This window comes from Neofelis nebulosa, chromosome 10, assembly GCF_028018385.1.
Source record: "Neofelis nebulosa isolate mNeoNeb1 chromosome 10, mNeoNeb1.pri, whole genome shotgun sequence".
Taxonomy (NCBI): domain Eukaryota; kingdom Metazoa; phylum Chordata; class Mammalia; order Carnivora; family Felidae; genus Neofelis; species Neofelis nebulosa.
In genome coordinates, this window is record NC_080791.1 from 56,124,929 (window position 1) to 56,152,854 (window position 27,926).

Here is a 27,926-nt window from a genome sequence, read left to right on the forward strand (position 1 = left end):
AGGACACATTGATTTTTAAAGAGTGCGGCTTTTAAAAAAATGTTCACGTTGGACTGCTCCATCTTCAAAGTGGATAGTTTGGCTTAAAAGCTAAACTATTATGTTGTTACCCTTGGATTTTAAAGAAAGTAGACTGCTATCTCTATCTCTCTCTCTCTCTCTCTCTCTCTCAAAAATAAACATTAAAAAAATTAAAAAAAAAAAGGGGTGCCTGGATGGCTCCATTAGTTGGGAGGCCAACTTTGGCTCAGGTCACGATCTCACAGTTTGTGGGATTGAGCCCCACATTGGGCTCTGTGCCGATAGCTCAGAACCTGGAGCCTGCCTCAAATTCTGTGTCTCCCTCTCTCTCTGGCTCAGGCTCACTCGTTTGCTCTCTCTCTCAAAAAAAATAAACATGAAAAAAAACTTTTTGAAGAAAATAGACTGGCTCACTTGGTCTTGATTTTCATTATCCCGAGTTTACTTTAAAAAGCATTTCCTGAAAATGTGCCAAAGTTCGTTCATTCACTCGTCTGTTATTTATTTATCGATCTATTAATTTATCTATCTATCTATCTATCTATCTATCTATCTAATTTATTTATTTAAAAAGCTGTTCAGCTTGATTCTCTCTATTTATGAAAAGGAATGGAAGACTAGGCAAGAAACAGATCAGCAGAAACACCATCTAGAGATTTATGCCGCTTAAGTGAGATGACCATGCATAAAGTCACTACTTGTTCCTTCCCAAGTCACTTCATTAAGTGCTAGAAGGAATCTGCAAAAACATTCCAGGAAGCTACACAACAGCTAAGGATACTTCTCTTCAGTGTCCCATCTTCAATACATCGCTGAAATTTGATGCGGTCTCTCTAAAAAAAGGTACACTTGGTCCTAAAACATCAACTAACTCAGTCCAAGACTGACCTCCATGGGTTAACAGCCTGTCCACTGAGGCTGGGTGCCAGGCTCCAGGTCCCACGTGACCACCAGAGTGCACAATGCATAGGAAAATTTTGTGCGTCATGTCCTTCAAAATATTAGTTTGTCTTATCTACTCATTTAGATTATAAACTAAACAACTGTCATCTAAGCAAGGCAGGAACTGTCTTACACTTTTGAATCTGTTTGGTCTCTTGAATAGTGCTATATGCAGAGGAGACAGTTACTGAATTGTTAAAGGCCTAAATCCTACTTAATAATACTTTGCATAGTTCTTTTGAGTTTATAAATCGCTCAGACATGATGTCATTTGCTCCATAGAACTACGTTTGGGAAATAAGCCTGGTGCTATTAACTCCATTTAAAAAAGTGATACTCAAAAACAATTTATGGAAATTAAGTGATAGAGCTGAAGCTGGAGACCACATTTTGATTCCCAGCTCCAGTGCTCCTTCCGCTGTATCCCACTGCCCTGTATGAAGCTGCTGCTTTAAGCTTTATAGTGGAGAAAAATTAAACTTAGGATAAAAAATTCCACATACGAAGCAGGACAGATGGTTTTGAAATCCTGCTTTTATCATGTCTTATTCTGAAAACAGAACGTGAAATGGGAGGAAGGCAAACACTGGGGGCAAAGGTTATGGTTTAGGCCAACCCATGTGCTTCCATCGGTTTTCTTGTTTCTTCATTAGTAGATATGAAACATATAATCATTTTGTTTCTTTTGGTCTTAAGTTCTCACATTCTTCACCAAGTTTTATGACTCTTAGTTTCCTACCTCTCTGAGTAAATGGGGCAGGATAAGCTACAAAGAATGTTTTCACCAGAACCCACTGCCTCCATATTGTGGCATGTGCATGTCTGGACTTGACTTTGGTGGATTTCCCTGTGGAAGGTACTAGGTGGTAGAAATTAAATGATGCAGAGACAGGAGAGCTGGGAAAGGGCAGAGAAGGAGAATGGCCACTGACGAAGAAGGGGCGGCATGGTGTGGTGAAAAGAACAAGGGAGTTGGAGTCAGATATCTGGGTTTCTGGCCTTACCCCCATCACTTAGGAGCATGTGACCTTGGCAGACCACTCCACATTTCTAAGGTTCGGTTTTCTGATCTGTGAAATAGTGCTCATCAGCTTTGGCCTGCCTCCCCCACAGGGTTCTAGCAAACTTAAACAAAAACATGGAGGGGCGCCTGGATGGCTCAGTCGGTTAAGCGTCCGACTTCAGCTCAGGTCACGATCTCGCGGTCCGTGAGTTCGAGCCCCGCGTTGGGCTCTGGGCTGATGGCTCAGAGCCTGGAGCCTGCTTCCGATTCTGTGTCTCCCTCTCTCTCTGCCCCTCCCCCGTTCATGCTCTGTCTCTCTCTGCCTCAAAAATAAATAAAACGTTAAAAAAAAAAATTAAGGGGCGCCTGGGTGGCGCAGTCGGTTGAGCGTCCGACTTCAGCCAGGTCACGATCTCGCTGTCCGTGAGTTCGAGCCCCGCGTCGGGCTCTGGGCTGATGGCTCGGAGCCTGGAGCCTGTTTCCGATTCTGTGTCTCCCTCTCTCTCTGCCCCTCCCCCGTTCATGCTCTGTCTCTCTCTGTCCCCCCCCAAAAAAAAAAAAAAAAAAAAATTAAAAACAAACAAACAAACATGGAACATTTTGCAAATAAGAGATTTACTATTCGTAACTTCTAAATCCATGTGAGAGGTACCTAAGAAGGCAGGTACCAGAAAAAGTAGGTAGGCAAACAGATTTTAGGGTATTTATCCCCATGGCTTCAGAAGGACTTTTATAAAGGACTTAAGGAAAGCAAGTGGGGGAAGATGATTATTTTGCAGCATTAACATACAAGATGGCATGAGCCGCTATTAAAAAATGTGAGCCGGGAACCATTTTCTATACCTATTTGTAGATTTTAAAGGAAAAACGAAGCACCTCTAACAAAGAATGGATTAACGTTTTACAGTGTAGATAAAAACTGTGACTCAATTATCCACTACTTTTTTATAATGACCGCTACCACTTAGTGACCACTGCTGTGTGCCAGGCAGTATGCTAGACTTTATATATTTAATCCTCGCAGCAACTCTGTCAGGCAGGCACTACTGACTCCATCTTACAGATAAATATAAGCTGACGGCTTAAACTTGTTTGAAATTACAAAGACGGTAAGTGGTGGGGTCGGTATTCCGACCCATAGTCTTTCCAGGCTCGGTATAACTGGGCAACTATTTCCTTGACCTGCCCGATCCTATTCCCCAACCTTCACACGTCCAAATCCTTCTTGTGCTCCAGGTCCCCTAAACGCTGTCTCATTAATGAAGGCTTGTTCAGGTCTCAGGTCTCACCCACAGCCCCCACAAGGAAGCCAATGACTTCCTCCGAATGTTCAAGGAGTATATTCCATGCATAGAATAAGACGATGGCTAGTTCGTTTACTCACATAATTTTAGGCTTCCCTGATAGCAGGCTGATATCAGGATGAGGAAGACACAGTCCCCATCCTCCAGCTGCTCAAGAGCCTAGTGGCTAAGACTTGGTGGGAGGAGTGAACCTATGCTCTTAAGGGAATATATATTTATCTCGGTATCTGCCACTGTGCCTGTAGAGTGAATGAATGAATGACGCAGGATGTGAGCTGGATCTTAAAGTGACAGAGCAACATTTGGGCAGAGCGGAGGCAAGGGCAGGCTCTTCTAGGCAGTGGGAACTTGTCTGAGTAAAGAACTGAGGTCAGAAATGAGCGTGGTCTATCTGGAGGTCGGGGGGGGAAGGGGTGAGAGAACAGAGGAGAGACATGGTCTGTCCCGGGACCTGAATGCCGGGGCCCCATCACACAGCCCGTTCACAGCAACCACAGCACATAATCTCTCCAACTCGGTTTGCAACTTATCGTCTTACTGGCAGGCGTCAAGTAGCAGCTTCCATCGACATTCTTCCCCCACCGTAATTCAGCACTCGCATCAGCTGAGCGTGTGCATGTCAATTTGAACCTTGGACTTGGCAGTCGGTAGCAAAAGTAAGACGGTATGTTTAAACGGCATGCTGGTGGCTTTTAACCAAAATACTCAAGAGCACAACCTGTGACTTGAAAGTCTACTTTTCAAAGGTGTGTCGCTTGGCAGTTACAATGGGGTTGGTGATCTGAGGACGAGAAAATTGCGGCTCCTTTTGGAAAGACCTAGCATAATGCACTCAGACCGTGCTCCACCTAACCCTCTCATGAGGAAAACACGTCAGTTTTAGGATGAAGCAGGTAGCTGCTTTTGATATTAGATCAGAATCCTGTAACGCGGAAGAGAAAAATCACGTCACCCAGGAAATTTTCATAACGTTGTCTTTTTTTTTTTTTTAATTTTTTTTTCAACGTTTTTTATTTATTTTTGGGACAGAGAGAGACAGAGCATGAACGGGGGAGGGGCAGAGAGAGAGGGAGACACAGAATTGGAAATAGGCTCCAGGCTCCGAGCCATCGGCCCAGAGCCTGACGCGGGGCTCGAACTCACGGACCGCGAGATCGTGACCTGGCTGAAGTCGGACGCTTAACCGACTGCGCCACCCAGGCGCCCCCATAACGTTGTCTTTTAAAAAACCAAACAAACAAGCCGTCACACGGCTTTGAAGCCTACCATGAGGAGGGAGTCAGCGGCCGCACCGACCCTCCTCCGCCAGTTTGGAATCCTGGACACCAAAAGCGCACACAGCGAATCTGCTTCCGCAGGGACCAGTCTGTGAATGGTAACAACCGCACAGAAAATGGAAGTGTTTTCTTTTACAAAAGACGTAAGAGGCTCCCTCGGGAGTGTGAGTTTTTTTACCCTCTGCCCTAAGGAGCACAGGCTTGGGAGGGAAGTCCTCGGTCCACGGTCGCTCTCGGAAATTCTCAGATTTCCTCAAGAGGCTAAAAGTGCTCGCTCCAGCTTTGTTTGCATTTGTAACTTCCAGGCTGGCTTCCTGTGGTGGTTTTGGCTTGGAATTATTCGGTAGTGCTCATTTGGTGGTACTTCGGATCTAGCTTGTAGCCCATTCTTCATGACAGCACCATAAAGGGGTACCTGCTACTCATTCAGCGTTAATGTGAATGTTGGCACGGAGGGGCACTGCAGAAATGTGTGAGTTTAGGGCTCAATGGGTTCACTACATCAGTGCCAGGAGACCCAGATTCTAGTTTTATTGCTCTAGGTTCATGGGTCAACCACGTTTGGAAAGTCATTTATTTCCTCTGTACCTTAGAAGTGAGAATTGCTGGAAATGTCAGTGTTTTAGGAGGGGAAGGGCAGGCGGGTTGCAATGTGGAAGCATTTCTATACGAACATCTCTCTCTAACGAGATCTCAGAAGAAAGGAATCCAATCTCTCAAGTTCCAGTAATTTGTTGCCATTTTGTTTTTCATTTTAAGTATTTACATTTTTCCTTTTTCTTTTTCTAATGTTTTTATTTATTTTTGAGACAGAGAGAGAGAGACAGAGCATGAGCAGGGCAGGGGCAGAGAGAGAGGGAGACACAGAATCCGAAGCAGGCTCCAGGCTCCGAGCTGTCAGCCCAGAGCCCGACGCGGGGCTCGAACCCACGGACCGCGAGATCATGACCTGAGCCAAAGTTGGGACACCCAACCGACTGAGCCACCCAGGTGCCCCAAGTATTTACATTTTTTCTAATTTTGTATTTGTAGTTTTGTATTCTTTTTCTTGAAAAGGGTTCCCAAATTATATAAGCTCTCTGTTCCTAATGTGAGCATGTACGATAGCCAAGGTGGTCTGTCCTTTGCCAATAAAGCTACTGTGCCTTTTCTAAGACTGTCCCCTCCACATGAGGGGGTAGATGAGAACAGTGGTAGAAGGAAGAGGAGCAGCGGGTCAGAAAAGAACTTGTTCATGTAACAAGACAGGCCAGACAGCGACCGTCTGCGAGAGGACGGGAGAGTGGTGTCAGAGGAGGCAGTGGGGAGGCAGGGGCCAGGAAGACCATGGAAAAGAGCCTGAATTTTATTTTAGCCACTGAGAGCAGGGAGGAATTAAGATACAGCTGAAATGTAAAAAAGGCCACTCTGGCTACTGTGGGGAATGAAGAGAGGCAGGACAAGAGTGAAGTTAGGGAGAAAAACTGGACTAGTGCAGTGTCGGGCAAGAGAAGGTGGTGCCCTGGACTGGGGTGGTCGTAGTAGACACGGGGGGCAGTGGTCGGATTCGATATACACTTTGCAGGGAGAGATGGCGGGGTCTGCTGATGAATCAGACTAGATCTGGTGCGAGGGGAATCAAGGATCATGCCCTGATGTGAGCGGATGCTGACAAGAAGAGAGAGGAAGGGCACTTACCGGTATGTCCAGGCTGAGGCGCCTGTGATGCTCTACAGGGGGTTGCGGGGGGGGGGGGGGGGTGTCAAGTCGATCTCTGGCTACACACAGTTGTCAGGAGAGAGTCTGGATGAAAATGTAACTCTGGGGGTCATATGTATATAGACGATTTTCAAAGCTGAGGGAATGGATGAGATCACATGAGAAGAGAGTAGAGAGAAAAAAGAGGAAGACCTAAGATGGGGCCACGGAGAGCTCCATTTTTAACGATCAAGTAAAGGAGGAGGAACATGACAAGCAGAGAAAGAGCAGCTGAAGGGAGGAAAACCGGGGGAGGGTAGTTAGCGTCCAGGAAGCCAAGAAAAGAGAAAGCTTCAAGCAAGGCTAAATGCCAGTCGCGGAACAGCATAAGGACAGAAAAGTGCCCCTTCTGTAACACGGAGTTCGGCAGATATCTACCTAGATAAAAGGAGTTTCCGTCTACCGACTGCACTGGAGATCAGACTAGAGTGAGTTCATGGGGAATTGGAAACATAGAACATATATGGACCTATAATCACTAAATCAGTAGTTAAAAATCTGCACCCTCCTCTCTCAACAAACAAAAACCACTAGGTTTTTGCTAAGTTCTATCAGACCTTCGCTGTATAGATGATTTTTGTACCTTATATAAACTGTTCCCAGAGAATACAAAAGAAGGGAAAGATCCTTCATTTATTTTATAAGGCTATTAAAACCTTGTTACCCGATCAGACAAGGATTATTATGTGAGAAAGAAAAATTCTAGGCTAGCCTCACCTCAGTTCACAGAGGTAGACATTCTAAAAATTAGCAAAATGAGTGTAACAAGATAGGAAAAAATAATACATGACGACCAGATAGAGTACATCCCAGCAGGCAAAGATGGCTTAACATTAGAAAATGCATTAACACTAATTAACACAAGGAGAACAAATATAGTGTTATCTCAATAGATTCAGAATAAGCATTTGATAAAATTAAAAACACACACTCAGTATACACACACAAACACACAATAGAATACTATTTGGCCATAAAAAAGAACGAAATCTTGCCGTTTGCAATGAGGTAGACACAGCCAGAATATATTTATTACACTAAGCGAAATAAGTCAGAGAAAAACAAATACCATATGATTTCACTCACATGTGGAATTTAAGAAACAAAACAAATGCATGAAGGAAAAATAAGAGAGACAAACCAAGAAACACTTTTTTTTAAAGTTTATTTATTTCGAGAGAGAGAGAGAGCGAGCACGTGAGCAAGGGAGGGGCAGAGAGAGAGGGAGACACAGAATCCCAAGCCAGGCTCTGAGCTGTCAGCACAGAGCCTGAAGCGGAGTTCAATCGAGCTCAGTCTCGTGAACTGCAAGATCATGACCCGAGCTGAAATCAAAAGTCAGACACTTAACTGACTAAGCCACCCAGGCGCCCTTGAAACACCCTCAACCATAAGAGAACAAACTGATGGCCACCAGAGGGGAGGTGAGAGGAGGATGGGTGAAACAGGTGATGGGGACTAAGGAGTGCACTTGTTATGATGAGCACTGGGTGATGCATGGAATTGCTGAATCACTATATCGTACACCTGAACCTAATGCAACGCTGTATGTTAAGTATATTGAAATTAAAATGTCAGACAATAAAAAAATGAGAACAAAACCCCCAAACCACATACCTTTGTGATTAAAAAAACAACTCTTAGTTGCGCTAGGAATAGAAACTTCCTTTCGTGAATAAAGGCTATCTATCCAAACGTGCGATAAATACAGTACTTAATGGTGAAAAGTTAGAAGCATTCTCTGTAAAGTCAAGAATAAGACAAGGGTATTCACTGTCAGTGTTCCTCTTCCATAATAAAATGGAAGCCAAGAAAAAGCAACGTAAGTAAAAACTGGAAGGAAGAAACAATGCCGTCATTCACTAAAACACTGATTGTATACATAGAAAATCTAAGAGAATCTAAGACAAACTACTAGAATTAATGTTACCAAGGTTGCTGTACACACTCTCAAAATATAAAAATCAGGGGTATTCCTGTGTATTAGCCACAAAAAAGTTAGATGCTATAATGAAAAATTTATAATTGCAACCAAAATGGTAAGCTACCTAATAAAAGATGTATAAGATCTTACGAAGAAAATTTTAAACCTTCATTGAGGTATTTTTAAAAAACAGAAAGGGTGGCGGGGGGCTCCTGGGTGGCTCAGTCAGTTAACTGTCTGACTTCGGCTCAGGTCATGATCCCGTGGTTCATGAGTTTGAGCCCCACATCGGGTTCTGTGCCGACAGCTCAGAGCCTGGAGCCTGCTTTGGATTCTGTGTCTCCCTCTCTTTCTGTTCCTCCCCTGCTCACACTCTCTCTCTCTCTCAAAAATAAAGATTAAAAAAAAAAAAAAGGAAGGGGGCGCCTGTGTGGCTCAGTCAGCTGGGCACCCAACTTTGGCTTGGGTCATGGTCTCGACGTTTGTGGGTTCGAGCCCCGTACTGGGCTCTCTGCTGTCAGCGTGGAGCTGACTTCAGATCCTCTGCCCTTCCCCTGCTCATGTGCGCGCTCTCTCTCTCTCTCTCAAAAATAATAAATATTTTTTTAAAAAAAGAAAGAAAACATATAAAGAGATACCAAGTTCACAGTAAGGAAGATTTGTTATCATAGTATCAAATCATGCAAATACAATTCTTAAGAAAAACCAAAAGTTTTGAAGAACTGTAAGTAGGAGCCTCACCCTATCAGATATCAAGAAAGTTGGGGGTATCTTCCTTTTCCCTTGCTATGAAGGAACATGATTTAGGTGTAGCACTTCTGGCCTCTCTCCATTCTCTCTCTCTTCGAGAAGAAGGGCCTTTTCTGATGGGTGAATTTAGAGGGAAAAGTAAAACTTGGGTACTCTTGGCTTAGCCTCATCTGGTTTCCTATAGGTGTCTGTGACTGCTCTCTGCAGAGTGGTCAAAGGCCTGCCTCTGTGAGGAAAGCCTGGGGTTCTCCAGTTCATGATGCGACTGTGAGGGGAAGTTTTATTTTGAGTGATGAGAGGGGCGCCTGGGTGGCTCAGTCGGTTAAGCGTCTGACTTCGGCTCAGGTCATGATCTCACGGTCTGTGAGTTCAAGCCCTGCATTGGGCTCTGTGCTGACAGCTCAGAGCCTGGAGCCTGCTTCGGATTCTGTGTCTCCCTCTCTCTCTGACCCCCATTCATGCTCTGTCTCTCTCTGTCTCAAAAATAAATAAACGTTAAAAAAATAAAAAAAAAAATTGAGTGATGAGGGGCGCCTGGGTGGCTCAGTTGGTTAAGCTTCCAACTTCAGCTCAGGTCGTGATCTCGCAGTTTGTGGGTTCAAGCCCCGCATCAGGCTCAGTGCTGACAGCTTGGAGCCTGGAGCCTGCTTCTGATTCTGTGTTTCCCTCTCTCTCTGCCCCTCCCCTGCTTGTGCTCTCTGTCTCTCTGTCTCTCTCTCTCTCTCTCTCTCTCTCAAAAATAAACATTGAGTGATGTTTTTGCAAACCCTTTTTATTTTAGATCTGAATCCACATTTTCCAAAAGGCTTTTTCAGTAATGAAACTGACATTTTGACTTCTGTTACTCTTTTGTATATCCCCTCTAAAGTGGCTCCACATATCAGGGGGAGGAAGGATGCTTTTTATTGGGTATCCTCAAACCTCAACATGACTTAAAGACATGACATCTTGTCATAGTTAAAAATGTGGTATTAGCCCACAGATAGACAAATAAAACAAAGGAGCAGAACTGGAAGCCTGGAAACAGATTCATGTATATAAGTAAACCTGGCACATGAAAGAAATGGCATTATCAAACAGTGGACAAAAGACAGACTCTTCAATAAATAATACTGGGACAATTTGCTGTCTGTACTGAGCAAGATTCGTTTAGTGATTAGCCAGGTAGTATTGTGGGTGGCTTCTTTTAAAAAAACTTATTTTAGGGGGGCACCTGGGGGGCTCAGTTGGTTAAGCATCCAGCTCTTGGTTTCAGTTCAGCTCATGATCTCATAGTTTTGTGAGTTCGAGCCCTGGATTGGGCTCTGTGCTGACAGTGCAGAGCCTGCTTGAGATTTTCTGTAACCCCCTCTCTCTGCCCCTCCCTTGCCCCCGCCCCCCTTTCTCAAAATAAATACATAAACTTAAAAAATAAAAAAAAATTAAAAAATTATCTTAGGTTATTTGTCATTTGCATTAGGAAACCTTTCATGAATTACGTATCTTGCTTCCAACTAGATCACAGATTCTTTGAGTGTAGGGCTTGAACCTTACACTTCTTGCTAACTCTCCAGAGCGCCTATCACAGAACTTTACGCAGAGACAACACTAAGTAAATGGCTGCTGGCTCTCATTATTTACATTAAGACTCAATTCCTGTTCCTTATGCCTCAGGGCACAGGGGTCCATATCAGTACCAAGCTTTTATAAAATATTTTGATATTCTAAGTAGAATTCTTTAAACAATTGTTCGTTTGCTTAATAGGGGTCCTATCTAAGATCAGACATCCAGAACCTGCACTTTGAGGATCACATAGGACAAAAATAAAAGATGTCAGAGTAAAGGTCAGTTAAAGACGTCGCTTTCTCATTACTCTCAAGGCCTATCCTTCTGGCACAGAAGAAAATGAAACCAATCTTGTACCTTCCTCCCTACCGATAGTTTTTCTGTCTCACCACACACTGGTGAGATGAGCAGGGCAGGGATTACAGATGAGGAAATTAAGTTTCAGAGAGGTTAAACTTCAAGTTCACCCAGCAGGCTGGAGAAAGAAGTGGGAAGAGAAGCCAGTGCTCTTTAGAAGAAACTATACTGCTCCCAGCTCTGTAGCTCTTAAGGCTTGATTTCCATTTATGTGATTTTGTAAGTTCCTGCCCATCATCCAAGAATTCAAACTTCAAGAATGACTAAGTGGCTGGAGCCAACAGCTCTCCGTGTAAGTCAGGTGAATCAAGCTAATGTCTTCTTTGCAACAGAATTTCCCTCTCCCCTTCTCTTTGTAAAGGAGTTCTGTCTGTCCCGTCAAAACATTTTTAAACAGCAACTTGCCCTTGTGGTCCGACAGGCACTGACATCAAATATAAGAAACATTTTGGCATGGGCCTCCTGGCCTCAGACTGGGTCCGTCAAGCTGACCTATTTGTTGTCTGCTTTCTTCCCTTAACTCTCATAGCCACTGATCCTGAAGCTCATGCTGTAGTTACGTCCTTCGCTGGCTCTTCGAAGAAGCCCCAGGGGCTCCTTGTCTCCCTTCTGTGGATCACACTGGCTGTCCCCCAGTCTCTGCCTCAGCAATACGCTCAAGGATTCCTTGCCCAGCCAACCTCCCAGTGTTCAAACAGTACCCCCTCGAACCTGCGCCCTTCCAGAGGGTGCCTCACTCCACTAAGCCAGACTGGGGTGTAGACACACACACGTACAATGGCTGCCTTTCCTTTCCTTCAGGTATCTTAGCAAAAAAAGCACGTGTGGAGTGATGAGGAAGCCAGGAAAGTTTCTCCGATTATTATCCACGTTCCAGGTTCTGGGTGTCAGAGATAAAGGTACTCACCACCTGACCATTAGTCCATGCTCCATGAAGTTTTTCAGGTTAGGGAGGGTTTGCCTCAAGTCTGGAGTCCCTAGTCCATGTTGATATCTTAGCTGCAAAGGTAGAAAAACAGAATTAAAAGAAATTCTGGCAGATACTAGGCAATGCTTCCCAAACACGATCCATTCACTAAGTTTTTTCTTCTTTTGAACTCTCAGAGAGGAAATGTAAATGTACGATTCCAATATTGTTGACCATACTTTCAGCATGGTATTTAAAAGGTAGCCTCTTCCTCTCCTGCTTCCTTGCCTCCTAAAGTTAGAGAAGACAAGGAATGGCCACGTATGGAATTAGCACATTTCAAAGAGCCCTACAGGGTTTGCTGACATTAACTCCAGGGACACATACTGCAAAACCAGTATTTGGTTTTCGATACTGAAGGCTGGCAGTAGATACTCTGGGCACATTCAGCCCTTCTTTCCCTGACCTTCCCCTTTGTATAACCAAGGGCAATGTCGTGCTCATCTCTAATTTCCAACAGTGTCTGACAGTGCTAGGGCTCGGTTAATGCTTATTAAACAAATAAATAGCAAGCCACTTTTGATAGAAGCTGTGCTCTGTTTTTCTCTCATTCCTAACTTTCCTCTTGTCCAGAACCAGGACTTACAGCTGTAGAGCTGGTATGAGGAAACTATGGCCTGTGGATGGATCTGGTCTTAGTTTTACTTATTTCTGCTAGAGTTGATTTTCTAAAATTAGGTCCTTCTATGTACCTTGGGTAACTTGCTAATGGTTTTCATCTGTCTATTCCTTGCCTTCTCTAACTCTGTCTCTGACTACCTCTTGCTTCTTTAACTGGTCATAACAGCGATCTAAGTATATGTGCATATTCATACACATGCGCTCTCTCTCTCTCTCTCTCTCTCTCTCTCTCTCTCTCTCACACACACACACACACACACACACACACACACACACACAACATTAAATACACAATAAATGGGGGCGCCTGGGTGGCTGAGTCGGTTAAGCATCCGACTTTGGCTCAGGTCATGATCTCGAGGTCCAGGAGTTCGAGCCCCACGTCAGGCTCTGTGCTGACAGCTCAGAGCCTGAAGCCTGTTTCAGATTCTGTGTCTCCCTCTTTCTCTCTCCTCCCCTGCTCATGCTCTGTCTCTCTCTTCTCAAAAATAAAAAAACGTTAAAAAAAATACACAATAGGAGCGCCTGGGTGGCTCAGTTGGTTGGGTGTCCGACTTCGGCTCAGGTCATGATCTCGCAGTCCGTGAGTTCGAGCCCCGCGTCGGGCTCTGTGCTGACAGCTCAGAGCCTGGAGCCTGTTTCAGATTCTGTGTCTCCCTCTCTCTCTGACCTTCCCCCATTCATGCTCTGTCTCTCTCTGTCTCAAAAATGAATAAACGTTAAAAAAAATACACAACAAATGTACAAGGCCCTGTGGAAGTGTATTTTTCAAATGATATGATATATATGAAGAAAGTACTTTGTAAGCTGTATACTGGTGTACTAACATGAAAGATAATCAGTCTTGAAGTTTTACTTTTCCAACACCTAAATTTAAAAGTGGCTAAGCCAAACTTCTAAATATTTTCCTCTCTTAAAAAATAAAACCACTACTAGGGCTACTGGCTGGCTCAGTCAGTAGAGCATGCGACTCTCGATCTCGGGGTTGTGAGTTCGAGCCCCACATTGGATGGAGAGATTACTTAAAGATAAAAAAAAAAATCTTAAAAAAAGAAACAAATAATAAAACCGCTACCAATAACAACAACAACAAAATCAAAGTTTTCTTTTGTTTGTATCTACTACTTAACTGATTTTTTTACTTAAGTGTGAGTGACACTAACAGAGTTTACTCTCACTACCCTGAACCGCTAAAGGAAAACCCCTAAGCCTAACCAGATCTCTCGAATGGTCTGAATATACACAAAAAATAAGGAAGTAGAAACAGAGAATGTTAAAACTCAAAGGTATTTTGAATGTTATTTAAGGCAATCCTTTTCTTTTGCAGATGGGGAAACTGAAGCCCAGAAAGGGGAAATAAATTCTCCAGGACCGCATGTTTTCATAGCAGAGATACTATTAGCTAGAGCCTCGTTCTTACAACCATGCTGTTCCACCATCTACCCCAAAGTCTGAGAAGAAAATTGGTTGAAATACTTGAGAAGACAAAGGGAAAATATTCTTTTCCTTTTCCAAAGCTAGCTTGGTGACCTAAATCACCTCCTGAGATTTGCTGACCTTGAATTATAAGATCTACTCCATATTAAATGACATCATTTCTTATATTAGTATAAAAGCATTTTTTCCATACATTGATAAAAGTAAAATGGCTGATATCCCAATGTGACATTCTTGAATTCATTGTTTCAATAAAAAAGTGAAATTGTTTACACATGGCATGGAAATTTCACCTGTGATTCATACTGAAAAATATTAAATATAAAAAAACACACACACACACACCCATACTGAAATAACACTAAGCTATGTGTCCCTGAGCCAGTACATAGTCAATTGCCTGCTGCAGGCTCCACAATGGAAGGTGGGTGTTGAATTCTTTTCACAGACCACAACAAAACTTTTTCTTCAAGTCTGATTTCAACCAAAAAAGGAAAATGTGGGAATTCTAAGCCTCTACCCAGGTCTTAACCCTGCATTTGCTGTATAGCATTATCATTTTTTAACCACAGAATCCTAGGACATTATATCTTAAAGAGACCCTGGAGACCATTTTTCCAACCTCCTTCCTTTCATAAATGAAGAAACTAAGGCTCAGTAAGGCAAGTGTCCTGCCCAAGGTCACAGCTGATCAGGGACCAAGCCAAGGCTGGATTTAAAATTTTTTTTAAATTTTTTAAATCCAAGTATAATTAACATACTATGTTATGTTAATTACATTCAACATTCAACATTTGTGCATTCTACATTCATTTTTCCGATTCAACAATTCTATACGTTATTCGGGTGCTCACCACAATAAGTGTACTCTTAATCCCCATCACCTATTTTACCCATTCCCCAGCCACCTTCCTTCTGGCAACCACCAGTTAATGTTCTCTGTTTCTCTGTATTTCAGTCTGTTTTTGTCTCTTTTTGCTTTGTTCATTTGTTTCTAAAATTCCAAATACGAGTGAAATCATATGGTATTTGTCTTTCTCTGACTGACTTATTTCACTTAGGTCCATCCATGTTGTTGTATATGGCAAGATCTCTCCTTTTTATGGCTGAGTACTATTCCTGTGTGTGTGTGTGTGTGTGTGTGTGTGTGTCTCACATCTTACATTCCATTGTGTGTATGTGTATACTGCTTTGTAAGTAATGCTGCAATAAACATTGGACGCATATATCTTTTTGAATTAGTATTTTTGTTTTCTTTGGGTAAGTACCCAATAGTGGAATTACTAGATTGTATGGTAGTTCTGTTTTTAATTTTTTGAGAAACCTCCATACTGTTTTCCACAGTGGCTGCACCAGTTTGAATTCCCTCCACCAGTGCATGCGGGTTCCTTTTTCTCCACATCCTTGTCAACACTTGCTCTTTCTTGGTTTTTGATTTTACAAGGCTAGAGTTTCTTTTCTTTTTTTGGCTAGAATTTCTTCAAACACATTTTTTTAAGGTTTATTTATTTTTGAGAGAGAGAGAGAGAGCGGAAGCAGGGGAGGGGCAGAGAGAGGAGGAGACACAGAATCCAAAGCAGGCTCCAGGCTCTGAGCTGTCAGCACAGAGCTCAACACGGGCCTCAAACCCATGAACTGCCCGTGAGCCAAAGTCAGATGCTTAACTGATCGAGCCACCCAGGTGCCCCTTGGCTATGATTTCTTAATAACAACTCCAAATTCTTTCTACCATGTCACCCTTTTAATTTTCAACATATAAAACCAAAAAAGTTCACACATAATACATATATATATTAAAATTTAAAAATAAAGTACATGTACTGTTTAGTAAGTCTAAAGTGCTATAAGGCTTATAATGAAAAAGCAAATTCTTTGCTCTTCAGTAACAACTTCTTCACCTTCATATTTCTAAATAGTACGATTATATTAATTTTCCTATTCTTTCCTATTCTTCCCAGTTTTAAACATCATCTACTGTGTTCCTACTATGAAAAATGAAAATTTAGCTTTTATATTACTCTTCCCTTACACAAACATTTTATCCCCTCATCCATACATCACCTATGACTTTCTCTTAAAGAATGTGAGGATTTAACTCTCTACCCTCCCAAATATACTTTTCTTCACCCTTAAGATATTAAATATCACAATTTTTGTTAGATCAATATTTAGTGCTTACCTTATTATATATGCAGAAATACTTTTCACTGCTAAGCCATGTAACAACATACTATTCCTTTTTTGTACATTTTTTGGGTTTGCTTTTCCTAAACTGATAATTGTCATTTTTCCTAGTTGTTGGGTACCTATCTTGAAGACAGTGTTAATTGTTGAGTACTTATATACTTATCACTAGATCCCCCCTAAACTAGAACAAAACCTTAAAATTCTTCTCAGTCTGATTAAATACACCGCATAACCTACCAGGTCCATTTCCCCCTTGGAAGCACCCCTCTTCTCTGTTCCATTCTGAACTTGCTGCTCTCGGGGCCTTCTCCACTGCTCGCTTCTCAGAACTTTCCTTCCCCATCATCTCTTCTGTGTTAAAGCTGTTGTTTTAGATCTCATGACTTCTCTCTTGATTTACTGCCTCATCATGGTAGTGCATATCCTATAACAGTTTTCTGGGAAAGGGGAGCATGGGAGGCATCTTTTTTGACACCTTGAATATTTAAAAATACCTTTATTCTATTCTCACACTTGAATGATAGTTTGTCTGGGTATAGAATTCAAGGCTGAAATAATTTCCCTTCAAAATTTCTAAAATAATGTCTCACTGCCATTTATTTTTTTATTTAAAAATTTTTTTAGAATTATTATGTTTATTTATTTTTAGAGAGAGACAGACAGAGTGCAAGTGGGGGAGGGGCAGAGAGAGAGAGGGAAACACAGAATCCAAAGCAGGCTCCAGGCTCTAAGCTGTCAGCACAGAGCCCGATGTGGGGCTCGAACTCACAAACCACGAGATCATGACCTGAGTCGAAGTTGGGCACTCAACCAACTGAGCCACCCAGGCATGTCCTGTTTCACTGCCATTTAACTGTGCATATGGGAACTGAGAAACCTGGTAACATTCTGATTCTTGATCCTTTGTATGTGAGCTGATTCTTCTTTCTGGATGTTTTTGGGAATTTATTCTTTAACCCCAGTACTTTAAAAGTTCACAGTGCTAAGCCTCTGTTTTGGTGTTTTTCATTCATTGTGCTGGGCACACTGTGAGGCCTTTCAATATGAAAACTGTTATCCCCTAATTCTCCTTCCCCTCCTCCTCCTCCTCCTCCTTCTTCTTCTTTTCTTCTTCTTCTTCTTCTTCTTCTTCTTCTTCTTCTTCTTCTTGTTGTTGTTGTTGTTACTAGCAGCGGTAGTATTTTGTCATCTCCTCTTTCTCTACTTTCTGTTACTTCTGGGTTTCTTTCTTCTTCCTCCTTTTTCTTTTAGATTTGAAAAAACATTCAAGGCATTATGAATGAGACTGTAAAAACTCATCAGATAGTCTATGCAGTGCTTGCTGCCTGGGGGGGGCGGGTTTCACTGTAGAGCGAGTGAGAATTGAAACCTAGCCCTTTCTGTGGGGCACACGTCAATCCCAGTGGTTCTCATTGCTGGGACTATATTTCTCCAGAGGGAATCCTCCAATCTTCTGCCTAGGAATATAATCTAGATCCCATTCTGAGAGTAGGAAAAAGCGGTTGGGGGAATTCAGTGTTGGTATGTTGGACTTTAACTGAATCCCCTTGTTTTCGGTAAGGCATCTTATTTCTTGACCCTGTGTACCGGCCAGTTCGGAGTTCAGAGCTTCTCTGGTTCAATTTTTTCAGAAAGTAAACCTCCAATCTCCCACTGGGGTGTGTGCAGGCGTAATTGCTTGGCTATGAGGTGTGGATGAAGTGAACTGGCAATCTTATTTCTCTTTCTGTAGAATTTCAAGCAATTCTCCTGTTTTTTAGACCTATTCCTTATTCTACACTCTACGAGGTACTTCATACCTCCAAATCCCAACTCCTTCTGGAGGGCTATGGCTTGAATTACATGGTTACTTGAAGGCTCTAGGCTTCCTTTTTCTCCATTCTGCCAACTCAGTTTATCACTCATTTATTTGTTTGCATTTTTCTAAAATTTTGTTGACTATCACTCACTCTCGTCTCTTCTGTTCTCTTCAACCCCGTGAGTCTGCAAGTTTAAATTATTTTATCTAGTGCCACTAATAAGTAGCATTTCATTGGGGGAACTGACATAAATGAGTATGACATAAATGAGTAAATTCAATTTGTTTATCATGCAGTCCCCTACATACATAACAGCTTTTTCATACTGGCTAACAACCTTCCGGACAGCCTTTTACAGAATACTCAATAGAGCTCTGTTTCCTGTCTCTAAGTCTCTCTCTAGGCATCCTCCATCTGGCCATATTCTCTTCTTTATCTTTATGTATTTGGAGAGAGAGAGAGAGAGAGACAGAGAGAGAGAGAGAGAGAGAGAGAGAGAGAGAGAGGAGAAGGGAAGGGGCAGAGAGAGGGAGAGGGAGAATCCCAAGCAGGCTCTGCACTGTCAGCACAGAGCCCACCACGGGGCTCCATTTCAGGAACGCTGAGATGAAGATCTGAGCTGAATACTTAACTGACTGAGCCATCCAGGTGCCCCCATCTGGCAATATTCCATCTGTTCTCAAGGTGTGGATACTAGTTCCATTTCCTGTAGGTAGCTTTCTCTGACTCCTCCAGGATAAGGGAACATTTTACACCACTCCCCAAATCCCTTCCCGCACCAAGTTTGCATGTGCTGTCTTTGGAAACCCTTAACTAACTGAGTAGGTACTTGATAAATATTTGTTAATTAGTAAGTGAGATCAATGCTGTGGGGAGGGAATGAGAGGCATCATGACGCACAGCAATGATCTTCTATGCAAAAGATCTGGATGTGAATAACAGTGCTGTCAGTTACTAGTTGTTTGACTTTGGGTAAGTCATTCACTTCTCTGAGGAGTTTCAGCTTCCTTACTTATAAAATGGGAAATGTTACCTCTCTTGCAGAGCTGTTGTGAAGTTTAAATAAGATAAAGTGTACAGAGCACCCCAAACGATATGTGGTACATAATAAGTGCTCAATAAACTAGACTTATTACCATTATAATACATATATACTCCATATATTATCATCATCAGAGCATCTACTACTAGGCTGGGCATAAAACTGGTGCCCAAAGATGGCTTATCACTTAACTAATTAGAATGAGTGTCAGAAAAGGGGGGGGGGGAGTGAGTTCAGCTCAAAGGAAAAAAAAATCTTAAGTACATTGTTCACTTTTTTACATGGCAATTTTTACTAATTTACTAAGCTTCTGACTGCAAGCACTCTAAAGAGGCAGTAATGAACACGATACATGTCAATACCTTTAAAATCATTGCACAGTGAAATGGAAAGACATGATGTGGGTGGTCAGAAGATCTGGGTGACTGAGCTCTACTGTATGATCATCAGCAAGTGCCTCCCTGCTCTGGCTAGCCAAATAATTTTCAAACTTTTTTTTTTTCTGTAGCTCTAGAATCCTTTGTTCAAATGAAATATTATGTAGAAGCCCAAAGCGTAAAGCAAATAAGGAACTCCTCTAACTAAGGGAAGTGGTGGAATAGAATTAGAGCTCAGACAGGCATTCCCATCTTGCAGGTTAAACAAACACTCCTGAGCTACATCATCTCGATGAGCCTTTCAAAGTTCTGTGAGTCCACTTTCAATGCTCTAACATTACAGGTTTGCACCACGTTTATAAGGATTTTGATATAAAAATATGGTTTGCACAGCACACATTCACAGTGCGAGAGAGGAAAGAACATCAGCCCAGTCAGCCCCATTTCTGACTTTGCCCACTTCTGATGGTATCAGAAGTCAAACTTGGTGAAGAGGGTGTCAAATCTTTATGTGTTCACTTGAGGGGTAGGTTTTGATGGAAGAACCTACAGAAGATATCTTTCTGAGCACCTCAGGGGAAGTATATGAAAATAGAAGGGGCAGGATGGGGTTCAGTCTTATACACTATACTATGTCAGGTAGAGCTGACCTGCTATTAAAATGTACATACTTTAGGAAAGAAATAAATCTAAATTTTTATTAAGTAATTCTTTAACAAGTTAACTGTGGTGATGTATTAGCAGAAACAGAAAAAAAAAAAAAAAAAAAAAAAAAAAAAAAAGAGGAGTGAGGCCAAGGAGGAAAAGACAAAGGACAGGGAAAGGGGAGAAAGAACTACATTTACTAAGTTCCTACATATTCTATTCTTTCATTCAACAAGTATTTATTTAGTGTCCACCAGGGTAGGCCCTGTAAATCAGCTCTGTCTCTGGAATGACAGACCTGGACTCACAGTCTGTTCTCACCACATAATATATGAAATCTTGAACGAGTCACATAACCAATCTGTGCCTTGGCTGTAGAACATGAGCAACACTCCAGAGGCGGCTCTGAAAGTTAGGTTCAAAGACTGAAGTTCTCTTTTCTCTAAAAAAAATCTTATTTCACATTCCTCAAAACCTGCCCTCACCAAGTACTATCAATACCACACTTCCCTAAAGAGCTCTTTCTGCTCTCACTTCTGATTGGGGAAGGGGGGGTGCCAAGAAACCCAGGCAAATAAAATATTGCTTTGGGTCTGTCTAACTGCCTCAAATTAGTCTCTGAAATAAACACCTTTTGTAACAACTTCCTACTTAACCACCACCCAAAGAGTCTAAGCAGTTTTTAAGTGGAATTTTGGTTTCAATTAGCTTGAATTTCGGCTTTACTTTGATTGGTTTAGAACTCCACAGGAGCAATTAAACTTTTGCGCAACTCTATCGTAGACTAGTAGGTGAAAACTACACATAAATGATAAATGAGATGGGAAGTGGGAAGAAGAATGTTCGGTGGTTTCCCTGAAAAAATGAACAAATGCTATTGTCTATTAGCAAAAGAAAATCCCCATACAAACCAGGAAGATCTGGCTTTATAGTTACTGAAACAAGTTAAAGAAAAGAAAACAAGAGCACAGAATACATTTAGACCTCAGCAGCCAATTACAACCATGTCAATTCCACTAAAGTATCTTTCCTTATCTTCCTCTCCCACACCATCTTCTTGTATGAAAATACAATTTGGTTTCATCCAAATCACTGTGAGTTTCACCAAATTAGATCAACTATGATGTTAGAGCCTTTGTAGTTGAAATTGACTAGTTCCTACAGCTTGATGAATGGTACTACTCCACTGAAGGAGTAAGACCATTTGCAGCTCCGTAGATCATATTTTAAAATAAAGTGTGATTGTACTTCTAAGAAATAAATGCTGAGCTCTTACACTCAGTGAGCATCTGCTTATTGAGCTAAGAGAGCTAATTTAATATCAAAGTACTCAATTTTGTTTTTATTTTTTAAACACACAATTTTTCCAGGCCAAGAAAGACTCCGGGGGTTCAGGAATCATTTTGTCATTTAGGTTTTGGCAGGAGAAATTCAGTTTAGACAACAGACACATGCACATGCATGTGCACGTGCACACACAGACACACACACAGACACACACACACACACACACACACACACACACACACTCTTCCAAACTATATTCATCTACACAAGGCCACTTACTGCGTGGCTTATTAGTTCCATATGGGACTTGAGCTAAGCTGCATGATATGTTTGATACAAACCGTCTGTTACCGTGAGGGAATGTGGATTAATACAATGCTTCAATAAAGGTTACTAAAAGATCAACACTTTCGTGATGGGATTACAATGAATTTGACTACAAAGAGAACTGGTCTACAGGAATTGAAAAAATAAGAAATTAAAAACGTACATATGCATCAAAGACTTAACTTTGGAGTTTTGGCTTATGTAGTCAAAAATCTCTATTGGACTAGTTACCAATATTTCAATTCATTTTTAAACGCTAAGGTTTCACTGACATGAAAAGAACTAGATTAAGAGCTTTACAAAAAGGGTACCACCATGTCAAAAATAAAATCTGCTTTCTTAGAAGAAACAACTCTTTCAAAGATATGGAAAAGCTACTTAAGGAATATTTAATATGAGCAATAATATTGTTTCTTACAGTGAGTCATTGCAATATATACCTCTAAGGAAAAGTATAAAAACCTGATTATGGGCCTCTAGTTGCAAGAATAGCCTAAGTACTTTTCCATCCCCGTCTACAAACCATGCCAGTTCTTTTCCAAAATAGATATGTTATAATGTAAACACTGGACACAGCTGACCTCAGACCTCAGAAAAGCCTGAAAGTCAGGTCTAAAAGCTTGAAAGTCTAAGAAATGGCAATGTTTCTTCTATTCCTCCTCCCAGTTATACTACCAACTACTCTTAGAGTCATGGGATTCATATTAGAGCTGAATGGCACCTTTGAGAACATCAGCCCACCTGCCTCATTGACCCTGTACGGTTAAGTGCAAGGTTATGTGGCCTAAGGTTGAACAGATTGAGTCCAGGGAGCAGAAAACATTTGCTGAGTTCTAACCACAGGCTCTTTTCTTTACATCACTTGTTGTATTTCTGAAGCATAGGTTATATTTGAGCCAAACTTATCATTGTAAAATCTGTCATATCAAAAACACTTCAATTAAGATGGTCCTTTGCTTCAGCACTTATGTTTGCCAGAAACTAACTAGAAGCCCTATTAAATTGACGCAACTCTGGGGTCAACCTGATCGGTAAGTGTGGTCTCCGTCGCGGCCAATTCTTAGGAGTTGCTAAAGAGGGTCAATAAAGCACACTGTAAATGGACAAGCAAGGCAGAATTGGAAATCTGTCAAAGGCAGGCAAATCGTACCCTTGATAGCAACTGCGATCAGCTGTAATTAATGATCATCAAAGAAAGGTTATGTTCTCAGGAGGCTAAAGGCTATGTGAGTGGACAAACTTGTATAGGATCCACTGAAGCAGATATGCTGTCAGGTCCAGCTCCCTGCCCTCATGTTTAATAGTCCTGGGCATACTGATTTACCCCAAACTACCTTGTATTCACCTTTGACCCAATCTGGAGTCCTGACTCCCGTAGGGGCTATACGTTGTTCCTGACACGGTTCAAACTCAGAATTTCTGCTTCTTGTTCACTGACTTTGATGTTATCTTGGTGCAAAGAACTCTATCAGACCAAAAAGGTCACAGTCTAATAAGGCAGAAACTGTTTTCTAGGATGACTTATAAATGAAATCACAGAGTATTTAGCCTCTTGTGTCTGTCTTCCTTCATTTATGTTTTTGAGATTCATCCATGTTGTTACATGCATGAGTAGCTCATTCCCTTCCATTGCTGAGTGGTATTCTGTTGTATGAATACACCATAAATTGTCCATCTGTATGCCAGTTGATGAACATATGGGTTGTTTCATGTTTGGGCTATTATGAATGAAGGTCCTATAAACATTTGGGCACAGGTTTTTGTTTGAACTTGTATTTTTATTCCTCTCGGACCAATACTTACCTGTGGAACACCATAGAAATACGCCTAACTGTATTTTAAAAATGTCAACTGTTATCCTAAGTGGCTATACAATTTCACATTCCCATCAGTCATATATGAATGTTTCAGTTGCTGTACATCATCATCATCAGGAATGGATACTGTCAGTTCTTAAAAAATCTTAGCCATTCGAGTAAGTATGCAGTGGTACCTTCTTATACTTTTAATCTGCATTTCCCGAATCACTAACAACATTGAGCATCTTTTCATATGCTTTTCTTGCCATCTGTATCTCTTCTTCTGGCCCTCTTGTACTTTCTGTAAGCTACTTCTGATAAATACCTGATACATCTGACTATACCCTCTGATTAATCTTAACACCTTCTAATCGATAATCCTCTCATTAGTACCATTTCTACTTAATCTAGAATAGATTCTCCATATAACACCACCACAATCCTATCTGTACTAAGGAGCCACAGGGAATTCTTGTGTATGTAGAAGTAAAAAAAAAAAAAAAAAAAGAAAATGCTATTTATGAATGCAGGGATTCCCTCACAGAAATTTAGGTAAATCTAAGTATCAGTTTTATTGGAATAAAAAATGCCCTTCTATCAGTTGTTAGAACTCTGATTACATAGGAATACAGAAGCCCATTCCGGCATCTCCCCAGCCATGTACAGTGACCACAGTACCCGATATAATCACTGGTAGAAATTACTTAATTCAGTCCAACAAAAAATTATCGAACGGTGTGTGTGTGTGTGTGTGTGTGTGTGTGTGTGTGTGTGTGTGTGTCTATAGGGAGGGGTGATAAAGACAGAAATGAAGATATGTATATGCTGTTGTTTGTAAATAGGGGCAATTTGGAAACTGAATATATGCTAAGCCTTTAGTCAGGTTCCAGGGTGGAATAATGACTGTGTTACTATAATGAAAATAATGCTATATAGCTGCTAATATATTTACGGAGTGATTAACTATGTGCTAAGCATTTCACGCTGCGTTATTTCATACAGCCCTCACTATGACCCTCTTACAACTGAGGATACTAGGAGTTAGTAAGTGGTAGCACTTGAACTGGTACCCCAGGTTTGTCTGACCCTCGCCCTTTGAACTCTTAACCACTTCAGAGTGACGATGATAAGGGTAATACCAATAGCACCTACAGTCCTTCTCAACCTGCAATCTGTGCCAGGCATGGAACTTGACTGTTTACTTAAGTCATTTCATTTAACCTTCATAACAACCCCATGAGATAGGTAGGTGGTATAATTTCCACTGCACACATGACAGAGTTTAAAAGGTTAAAGGAGCTGCCTGCAACTTCACAGCTACGCAAGCAGAAGAGCCGGGATTTGCATTCAACTGATACTTTACATCCCAGCACACAGTCTAAATACTGCTTACACGTTGGTGAGAAAAGATTTTCCCATTTGTGATTTGATTCCAATACGTACAAAGAGACTCTCAGCTCTTCAGAGAAACACATTCCTTCTCTTGATATCAGACATTTGACAACAGCTACATCTCGACTCAGCTGTTGTTCAGCTAAGCTCTACATATTTAGTCTTCTAAAATCTTTGCTTGTAAGTTAATCCCTACAGCCTCTTCATCATTCTTTATGTCTCTGAACTCCCTCCAGTTTCCCTTAAAGAATCCGGTAACGAGGTGCCCTAAATGGAACACAGTTTTCCAGAACGCTCCTTTCTCTCACTAATGATTTTTTTCCCTTAAAATATTAATTTTACTATAACATCCACTTCATGTCCTTCATGTTTTTTTCATGCAATTCTTCTGACCTCACATGAATAGCACTGGCATCTAAAGCCCATGCGTCCACTGTTTAGTCTCTCCAGTCGATCATAAATAAATGTAGTTTCAAAAAAGGAAAAACAAAACCAAAATGGCAATGAACTGTCAAGTCACGCTGCTCCTCGAACCGGGCAGATCCTCTTACAATTTGGTCTGGAATAAATTTATTCACCTTTGATCTCACCAAGTCATTGAATGAAAAACAATTCATCCACCATACATGTACTGAATGTCCACTGCAGGCAAGGCGTGCAAAGTATGACGGGGTGTCACGAAATGCCTCAGCCATGGATGCTCCCTTTAAGGAGGTTACCTTTTTACATGCACATAGAAGGAAAGGACAACCTTCGATGAGAGTTTCAAGGGCTGGGTAGTAGTCACAATTTTAAGATGGTCACCAAGACCTTCGTTCCCTGGTGTTATTACTCCCCTGATTATTTTATGTCTATGGCAAAGGGAGATCATCTGGATAGGCCTAATCTAATCACACGAGGCCTTTAAAAGGAGAACGTTTTCTCTGGCTGGCAACAGAAGAGAACGTTCTGAAAGATCTGAACTGTGAGAAGGGCTTGATGGGACATTATTGGTCTGAAAATGGAGGGGTCATGTAAAAAGGAATGCAGGAGGCCTCTAGGAGCAAAGGCTGGCCCCTGGCTAAAAGCCAGCAAGTAAATGTAAACTTCAGACCTACAGCTGCAAGCAACTGGATTCTGCCAACAATTTAAATGAGCTTGGAAGTGGATTATTCCCAAGGGCTTCCAGATAAGAGCCCAGCCTGACCAACACCTTGATTCTGGCTTTTTGAGACCCTGAGCAGAGAAACCAGATGAGCCCACCCAGACTTCTGACCTAGAGAACTTTGAGATAAAAATGCACGGGGTTTAAGCTGCTACATTTGTGGCGATTTGTTATGAAGCAACAGAAAACTAAAAAAGGTGAAAAAGATTACTTCTACCTTTTACCTGAAGATATCTGAAATGGATTCATGGGGATAATGCAGCCTGGGCAGTTAGTTCCTTGACAGACAACATTTCTGTATGTCTACTATGTGTCAGCACAAAGGGGATAGCTCTATACAAGGGCACAGAGGTTTTTAGTTAGCAAATAATATTTTGAACATTAAACACATGCCGGGACATACTTCTCTAAGGGCTAATTTAAGTGCTCAGGAGAAGGGGTTAGAGACGCTGAAGAATCATCTCCAACTTTATCTATTTTGGGGAGTCTGAGTTTTTGTTCTCCAGAGATACTGATTCTCTAAAATATTCTGCAAGATTCTGTCAGGCTAAGAGCCAAATCTGGATGTTCAAATTTATAGAAGACAGACTGAATAACTGAAAACACATGAATGACAAGTTCAGAACAGGACAAAATCTTTGGTGGTTAAAGCAAAGCACAGCAGTAAGTGACCTTGTTTATCAAGCTGGGAAAACACAACACATTGTATATAATAATCTTTTTCAAGTATAAAATAATCTTTTTCAAGTATAACGGTCACGAGTCAAGAACCACAATATAAGTAAGACAAGCATTCTCTGACCCTCCCCCGTTCATGCTCTGTCTCTCTCTGTCTCAAAAATAAATAAACGTTAAAAAAAAAAAATTTAAGTAAGACAAGCATGTTCACTACCATCATAGCACAAATTAAGTCAGAGAAAGAGTTAGGAGTTATAAAAATGGGGGGGGGGGGAACGGCAAAATGATCATTTTTTAGAGATGATATATGATTACACATCAAGAAAATCCAAGCAAACCAACTGAAAACTCATCACAGACTATAAGATAATTCGGTGGAAAATTTAAAAACAAAAATCAGAAGTCTTCTTTTCTATAAATAACAATCAATTAAAATATTACATGGTGCCATTTTAAATAGCAACAAAGATAAACTATCTAGAAATAAACATAACCAGAATAGCAAGACCCATATGAAGAAAACTATCATATTCTATTAAGAGATGCAAAAGAAGATCCCAATAAAGGTAAACTCACCCTGTTCTCCAATAGGAAGATATTATTATAAAGATGACATTTCACTCTAATCTACATATTTATTATGATACCCGTAAAAATACCAGTAGGATATTTTAGAACTAGATAAAGTGACTGCAATGTTCAGTTTTGTTTTGGTAAATAAAAAACCACTTCTATAGTATTTTCGATTCGTTAGGCCCTACCTTAAGTACTTTATAAATACTAACTCAGTATAAGCACCCTACCAAAGCAGCTATTATCATCTTTATATTATAGATGAAGAAACTGAGGCACACAGAGATTAAATCATTTATGCCCACAGATCCAATATTTACAAGACTAAACTCTTTAAAGGTGGAGATCTATCTTATTTATCATTCAATGCCCAGCAGCTAACAACGCCAGATGCATGGTAACTGATAAACTTTTTTTGGAGGATTGAGCTGCAAATTGCTGGGGGGGGGGGAGGGGGGGACATCTGTATTTGCCTATTTGACTTATAAAGAAATCTCTGTGGGAAAAGCTTTCTTGAAGTGTTGGGACCTACGCCATAATCTGACGGAGAGTGAGCTGAGTCCAGCTGGGCACTAAATAGGAGGAAAGGAGGCAAGCCAGTGGAAACAGAAGAAAGAACCTAAGGAAACCCTGGAGGCAGGGAAGTGCGTTAGATGAATATATGGGGTTGTAGGGTTGGGGTTGGTGGCTGAGGAACAGACTCACCAAGGAACTGTTTTATTTAATTTCTCGTAATACAGCAGGAATGCAAATTTCTTCCTCAACAAAGTGCACGGGAAGTAAAGTTTAT

The 27,926-nt window shown here is 41.2% G+C and overlaps 1 protein-coding gene across 3 annotated transcripts in view; it reads right to left on the minus strand.

Moving 5' to 3' along the window:
* UVRAG (UV radiation resistance associated) overlaps window positions 1-27,926 on the minus strand; it is a 302,745-nt gene that overhangs the window by 20,481 nt on the left and 254,338 nt on the right. For all 3 annotated transcript variants that reach the window (XM_058690352.1, XM_058690351.1, XM_058690353.1), the window contains exon 14: window positions 11,769-11,860. In XM_058690352.1, the coding sequence (XP_058546335.1) occupies window positions 11,769-11,860 (92 nt within the window). The remainder of the gene's footprint in view (window positions 1-11,768; window positions 11,861-27,926) is intronic.